General features: G+C 40.1%; 1 protein-coding gene across 4 annotated transcripts in view; it reads left to right on the top strand.

The window, feature by feature from the left end:
* APBB2 (amyloid beta (A4) precursor protein-binding, family B, member 2) overlaps positions 1-6,876 on the top strand; it is a 369,777-nt gene extending 362,901 nt beyond the window's left edge. For all 4 annotated transcript variants that reach the window (XM_011987971.1, XM_011987972.1, XM_011987973.1 and 1 more), the window contains one exon: positions 2,921-6,876. In XM_011987971.1, the coding sequence (XP_011843361.1) occupies positions 2,921-3,088 (168 nt within the window). In that variant the 3' untranslated portion in view covers positions 3,089-6,876. The remainder of the gene's footprint in view (positions 1-2,920) is intronic.
* Positions 6,877-8,097: the final 1,221 nt, after the last annotated feature.

Below are 8,097 nucleotides of genomic sequence, written 5' to 3'. Positions count from 1 at the left end.
AAAAAAAAAAAAAAAAAAGCCAAGGGGAGGGACTTCACCTCTGAATTAGTTAGAGGCCTTTTACTTTGGGATAGTCCAGAAGATGCTGAGAACCAAGAATGGGTGGAGCTTAGGGAAGGGAAGGGAGTTCTCTAACCGCCCCCAACTCCCCCATACAGCATATTGTGAGGTTATGAATGAAGGGAAAGTTTGCACCTGTAATTCCAGCTACTCGGGAGGCTGAGGTGAGAGGACCCCTTGAGCCCAGGTCCAGCCTGGGCAACATAGAACGGCCCTATGTCTAACAAAAATGTTAAAAGGATGAGGTGGGAGAGCAGATGGCAAAGGTGGGGCACAGAAAAGAGCCACTTGACCTTTATCATTTGAAACAGAGCAGGAAGGAGGGAGAAGGGAAGGCTGGCGTTAGACACTTGTTATCTGGTGTCACACTTACACCATCCTCTGTGAGACTGGCTAACTTCCCCCAAGAACTGTGGGGCCAGGATTCTAACTCAGACACCCTGAATATGCAGGAGCAGGGCTGGGGTTCAGGGGAGCAGGGACAGTAGAGGAGTCAGGTAAACCCGCTGACCAGGTGCAGGGAGTTGATGAGATAAAGGAGATCTGTGAAGAAAATAGAAAATGGGAGATTTCAGCCAAGCGAAAATGGATGACGACTATTTTGGTATTTTATGAAGTTGCAACAAATGATAGCAGATGGTTTTAGTCATAAAATGAATGGCTTTCAGACTTAATTACACGTTTTAAGTGATAACGACAATGAGCTTTATCTCTTGGCTACAGCTGGTTTTCTGATTCTCAGATTCATTTTCCCTCTTGGAAACAACTTTTACTCATTTGCTTCGTATTTTAATTGTATCACTGCAACGAGTGGACACAGCTCAGCCAATCTAGCGTAAGGCATACTAGTAAAATCAAACTGTTCTTCCCTCCCACCTGCTCTGAATCCAGTGTTTCTGGCTCAGGGGCTTTCTTCTTGGTTCAAATCTGCATGATTCTCCATGTGAAAGATCCATATGTGAATTTATACCATGTGAATATCTATTGACACTAACATTCTTTTGAATCTACTTAATTTTTAGGCATATTTTGCAGCTGTGTGGTATAGGCCCAACAGAAGACATTTTGGCAAAATTTAGAATAGAACAGAGAGGGATCCTTTATGAAATCCAACACTTAGGTGCGGCTTTGATTCACGCTGCATGTGTGTGACTACGGTTTGAAATTCCAAGTCCAGAGTCCCAGGTTGCCATGTATAAATCCGTGCTTTAGATGTGTGTGGTTTGAGTTGTGATGTGGGCCTAGTAAGATACCTTACACAGAGAAGACATGTAATCGATCATCATTTTTCATATGATTGATTTGAAAGGGGTTGTTTTGTGGCCTAAAAGGTATGATAGAACACTGCACCATATCCTTCCCCCAGAGTCTTGCTTCTTACAGGGACATCAGCCTGTTCCATTACTAAAGAGCCTGTTAATATTTAAGTTGATTTTTTTTTAAAAAGCCATGGAATGACAGTCCTGCCTTGGTATATACATAGGGGATTGATTCTAGGACCTCTGAGTATACCAGAATCCTGCATATTCAGGTCCTGCAGAACCCACGTATAGGGAAACTCTGCCCTGTGAATAATTGGGTTTTGCAAACCGGGAATACTATTTTCAGTCTGTGTTTGGTTGAAAAAAATCCTCATATAAGTGGACCTGCACAGTTCAAACTCTGTTGTTCAAAGATCAGCTGTATTGTATTTTCATTATTTGTTTATTTTGAGACAGGGTTCACTCCGTCGCCCGGGCTGGAGAGAAGTGGCCACACTCACAGCTCACTGCAGCTTTGACCTCCTAGGCTGAAGCAGTCCTCCCACCTCAGCCTCCCAAGTAGCTGGAACCACAGGCGTGTGCCACCACACCTGGCTAATTTTTGTATTTTTTTGTAGAGACAGGGTTTCACCATGTCCCCCAGGCTGGTCTCAAACTCCTGGGCCCAAGTGATCCGCCTCCCTTGGCCTCCCCAAGTGCTGGGATTACAGGAGTGAAACACCATGACTGGTCAGGTCAACTGTATTTTTAAATGTTTGGATGACAAAAAAAAATTTTTTGATAACTTTTAACTTTTTATCTAATCTTAAAGAATTACTTACCTTCCCATTATGCAAAACCAGGTGGACTACATTGTTATATTTCTGAAAAACAGGAATTATCCCTTGTGCCAGTGCTAATGGATTTTTAAAAATTAATCCATAAAGATTTAGACTTGTATGTAAAATGTATCCCGAAATCTTAATACCTCATCTTTTTAATTAAAACAGGAAATAGGGAAGGAAACAAACGTTTTTGAATGCCTTCTGTGTTGGTAGACCTATTTCAGGCGTTCCTCAAGCATTACCAGCATTCCTTATTTAATCATAACACCCTCTCTAAACAGTGCCTTCTTCAGCCATTTTACAGTTGAAGAAACTGAGGCTCAGAAAGATTTAATAATTTGCCTGGGGTTCACAAGTGATAGACCTTAGATTCAAACCATGCCTTTCTACTGTGCTGTCAGTGCGCCATGAGTACCCACCTAGATCTGCATGTCTCTGATGAAAAGTGTAACACTCTCTCCCAATGCTTTCTGGTTTCATTAGCTCATTGACTGTGAGGTGTATTCGCTGCGGACTGTCAATATAGAGGACACGTGGAGAGTGGAAATGGATGGAAGGAAAGGGTGGCAAAAGCCAAAACCCCTTTGTTGAGCCTAATATTTTAGGAGAATTTAAAGCACTCACATATAGAAAAAAATAACTCTTGGATTTATGTTTAGGACCTAGGTCATTAACCTTTGGGAGTCAATGTATGGGTGATGACTTAAAGTCATATTAAAGAAGAAGAAATAATATGTCATTAATTACCTTAAAACACGTTTTGTTTTATTTCAGTTACGATATCAGAAGTGCTTGGTAGCCAGGCCGCCTTCTCAGAAAGTTCGACCACCTCCACCGCCAGCGGACTCAGTGACCAGAAGAGTCACAACCAATGTAAAACGAGGGGTCTTATCCCTCATTGACACTTTGAAACAGAAACGCCCTGTCACCGAAACGCCATAGCTGCACATGGGAAAAGACTCGGCTATTTACCTGAAAATTGACTAGCTACACTAAAGAAAATGAACTCTGCCATCCGACCTTCCATCCAGTTGCTGATGCTTTGTCTTCAGAGAATTTACCCTTAACCAAGCAGTGTTAGACAAGCATGTTCTCTTGTCTTGCCACCATCATGTGATATGAAAAGAAGCATGAATAATTTTTTTTGCTGTAAGTTACATCATGCGCAGTGGAAGGTCTTTTTCTTATTGTAAATATTGTGAACATTACTTAACTTCACACATACAGAGAGAAGAATGTGGCCACACCCCTCCTAGTGAACTAATGCTGCGTCCTTGGAGTGAATGATGCGTGAGTTAGTTTCACTGTCTTCTTGGCTGGATCTGTCACAAGCAACATTTAAGTCCTACTGCACTTTGCCCTGTTATCCACATTGGAGTAGGCACTGCATAGCAGATACCATTGAATTGCTGTAAAAATAGGATGGCGAGTTTGTGTTTTAATTTTTCATAAAATTGAACCTGTTGGTTGACAAAATTGGCTGTTGGCATCAGTATAGAAACCAACTGGCAGCTTTCCTTGACAAGCTCTTTGACACATGGACACCATTTCATGTCTACAGCTGTTTGTGGGATGTTGGAAAAAGTGAAACTTCAAAATTGATGAAAAACTAAATTTGAGGAATTAAAATCGAACAAAACATAGCTTTTCTTTTCAGATGGTTTTCAAACTGATTATTTTTAAAAGAGATTAATAAAATCATAATGCATTTTGGGTGGGACATATTTCAAACTTCTGCCTTATATTGTACGGTGCAGCTAGAGAATTATAGTTCACTATGGCCATTCTCTACATAAACATTAAGATGAAATACTCCTCATCAGCCTTTCATTCTTAGTTTGAGAACTAGCTGATATGCAATTTGAAGTTGAGGAAATATCACTGATATTTCCATCATGCACGATTATTTTCGATTTCTACCACCATGTTATTTTTGCTAGTCCATGTGCTAGAGGTAAAGGTTCTGCTGGAATTCTGCATCCAGCTCAGTCCCCCTCTGATGCTTTTTGCCCAGAAAGCTGTCTGTCCATCATTTATTGTCCATGGCAACAAATTACATTAGGTTGAACCTTTCCTTGAATTTATGTATTTAATATTAGAATTTGTTGGACTCAACTAGATACATTTTTAAATTTATATTTTTTCCATTTTTACTTTGAAGATTTGAAATTTTCATATCTGAGCAAAGTCTACATAGAAATAATGGACTATTTAACAAGTTTCCCAAAAATAGCATTTTCCTGCTCCTTTTTATGTAGATGAGAAACTTAGCTGTAAAGACATACAGATTTAGACTCTTGTTGACATTGTCGTTTTAAAAGGAAGTTGCTAAGGTGATCAATCTCAATATTAGTCTTGTTTACTTCTTTTTAATGTTAAAATCAACATTTACAACATCCAATTATAAAAGTAATGCTTTATGTTTATGCACTGCTATGTACTTGTCTAAATGATTTCCACATTTTTATCACATTTGAGCCTTACAAGGTAGAGAAGGTACTAAATACACTTTAGAAGTAAAAATATGAAGTACCAAGAGGCTAAACCCACTGGCCTAAGATCTCACCAAAGTTCATGAGATAACCAGGACTAGGACCCACGGCTCCCGACGCCCATACTTGCTGTGTTATGCTGCCTCCATATCTGTCAGGAAGAGCCGTTCCAGAACGACTCGGCATATACTAAGAAGAGCAGGTATGGAAAGATCTATTGTCAGGCAATCTTAGAATTCCCTATATGAGTGGGAGAAAGATGTCCAAATTCCTTACGCAGTGGTATTAATGATGATGCCATTGCCTTCTCTAAGTCCAGGACTGTTTTCCTACAGTGTGCCTCAAACGTGTGGTAGAGGACAGGATTCTACATTCACAGCCTGTTCCATCTACGAGCTTTTGCAGATGCTACTTGTGGTAGAGACATTCCTAACTCATGGTACTTAGCCACCAGAGATCATGATGGAATGAGTGGGTGGCTTTTCTACCAGCCATTCCTTCAGAATTCATGAGGGGTGGGGGGCAGGGGGACTGGAATTGTCTTAGCACCCTAATGTTATGACAAAACTATGCTACTTTAGAAATGCGATCTACTTTTCACCAATACTACTGATCTGAAGTAACCAATGACATCATAAGAAATCACTGCATTAAGAAAATCCTTGCCGTGCCCTTTGAAAAGCTGTTCAGAAATCATTTACAGTGATCTTTCATCATGGTCTCTGTAGTGAAACGTTTTAGTGTGATAAATTTCAAAATTCTAAACAAATTACCCACTTTTATATTGGAAATCTCTACCAGAACCCCCTCTTCATTTTTTTAAGGCATACATTTGCTTGTTTTCAAGATCAAGAATTCTGAGCTAGCTTTAAGTAGCAAACTGATTTATATATGCAATTATAGGATGCATTAAGATGAATGATAGCCTTTACATAACATATTGAAAACTTTACTGCAGATGTTTTGTTTTGAAAATGGCATTGTATGGTAAATGCAAATTTTGTAAAATTATGTTAAACAGTATGTTCAGACACTTTCTGCCATGGCCAAAAAGTATGTATGAAAGTATGTGTGTATTTGTCTGTGAAAGGATGCCAATGTTTTACCTGATATCTTAGTGACACTTCAGTTATCTATCTATGCATTCTTTAGATCTGTGATTCGGTAAACAGGCAGCCATGTTCACGATGCCTTGTATGTCTTACCATATTTTTAATTAACCTGTTAAATACAGCTTAAAATATTTTTATTTTATTTATTCTATTTTTACTGAAATATACTGCATTATTGTGTTAATGTATTATCTTTCCTGGATATTATCTCCCAGTATATCCAGATCTAAGTAATCTCAGTGAACTATACATTGCCTAAAAAGTGGTTTTGTAATGATTTATAGTCACATTTCTATTGGGATATGTAGAAGAAAAGGCAAAATGCTTAAAGTTCCTTTTATTTTTTAAAAGCAGCTAGATAGACACAGACTTGCCACCTCATACATCTGCTCCTTCGCAGTGTCAAGGGGAATGACTAGCCAACACGCCTATGGCTAAAAACTTTCCTTTGCAGACTAAAGCACTGCTTGGTGCTTCGTTTTTCTACCCTTCACAACATGTGTGATTTCACCTAAGAGATATATACATGTCCACATGCCCTTTGTTTCCACCTGGATATAAGATCACTCATAGCTAATTAGGACCATTGTTTTTTGTTCGTCTGTCTTGTTGCATGAAGGGACACTAGACCCATTTCCATTAAAATAAGTTCTTGGTGATAAACTGTGGCACTGCTACTTCTTTTTAAATCCACTTTATGATTTCAAGATGGACACTTGTAAGATGACTTGACACAAGGCCATTGCCTGGAAGCCCCAGAACTTTCATGGCCCGTTCATGTCCCAGGCATTGCAACACAAACTCAAGATTTCGCCACAATATGACAAGCACTTTCCTAACTGATATTAGCACAATTTAACTAACAAGCCCCTTCGCTCTCTAGTTGGCCAGGCTTAACCTAATACACATCTAACGTGTGCCGCATGGCCAGTAGAAAGTTTAATTTCAGCTTCAGGGCAAAGATACCCACTCACACCGTGTCAATCGTGAGCAGTAGTCCCTGGCCTCCGGAGCAGCTTGCTTCCCCTGAAAGAACGCTTTGTTTTCCTTTACGCCCCTTTTCCTGTTGACCACTTTTACACATTTAAATGTAATTTGTTGTGAGAATAAATTTAGCTGCATAAAACGTTTGGCTCATTTATCTGGCATCTTAGTCACATATACAAGGAATAGAAATAGAAATTTAGTGTCTCTAGTTATTTTTAAATTATTCTTACCTCACACTTCTTAGAAATCACTTTAGTAAGGGCGGGCGTGGTGGCTCACGCCTGTAATCCCAGCACTTTGGGAGGCCGAGGCGGGTGGATCACGAGGTCAAGAGATCGAGACCATGCTGGCTAACATGGTGAAACCCCGTCTCTACTAAAAATACAAAAAAATTAGCTGGGCGTGGTGGTGGGCGCCTGTAGTCCCAGCTACTTGGGAGGCTGAGGCAGGAGAATGGCGTGAACCCGGGAGGCAGAGCTTGCAGTGGGCAGAAATCACGCCACTGCACTCCAGCCTGGGGGACAGAGCGAGACTCCGTCTCAAAAAAAAAAAAAAGAAAAAAGAAATCACTTTAGTAACGGAGCATTTTGCTTTGATTAGTTACTACATATTTCTGCCTGGTAAGAACTAGGAAGTAACTTTAAATTTTGAGGAATTACCCCATGCTTATTTGGTGATCAGGAAGGCCAGCTGGCCTTCTGGACACAGAAGCCTATTTAGTCACCAACTTGAGTCTTTTGTAAGTGGTCTTTCTAGGATTGTGATATTTCAGGACAAAGAAGTTTATCACTTCCTTTAAGAACCTGACTTCAAAGAATAAAGAAGTGTACACACTGGCCAGGCACAGTGGCTCACGCCTGTAATCCCAGCACTTTGGGAGGCCGAGGCGGGTGGATCACGAGGTCAAGAGATCGAGACCATGCTGGCTAACATGGTGAAACCCCGTCTCTACTAAAAATACAAAAAAATTAGCTGGGCGTGGTGGTGGGCGCCTGTAGTCCCAGCTACTTGGGAGGCTGAGGCCGGAGCTTACAGTGAGCCGAGATGGTGCCACTGCACTCCAGCCTGGGCAACAGAGTGAGACTCCGTCTCAAAAAAAAAAAAAAAAGAAATGTACACACACTAAATCCAAAATGAAAGGTAACTAGAAAAATCAGTTGAATCTGATTTAGCTTAACTGTTAGGCACAGGAAGGCAGATAAATAGAATTTAAAGTATGTCCCCGCTTTTTGTTCATCTTGCGCTTCCCCAGTGGTTTCTCTCTAGGCAGTAAAAAAGAATAAAATTTCATTACAGTTTCAAGCATTGTATGGTGGTAAATAATTTCAGATTAAAAATATAAATTTGCTATTGGAGTATC

The sequence above is a fragment of the Mandrillus leucophaeus genome, unplaced genomic scaffold (assembly GCF_000951045.1).
Source record: "Mandrillus leucophaeus isolate KB7577 unplaced genomic scaffold, Mleu.le_1.0 Scaffold320, whole genome shotgun sequence".
Lineage (NCBI taxonomy): Eukaryota > Metazoa > Chordata > Mammalia > Primates > Cercopithecidae > Mandrillus > Mandrillus leucophaeus.
This window is presented reverse-complemented; position numbering and strand designations above follow the sequence as displayed.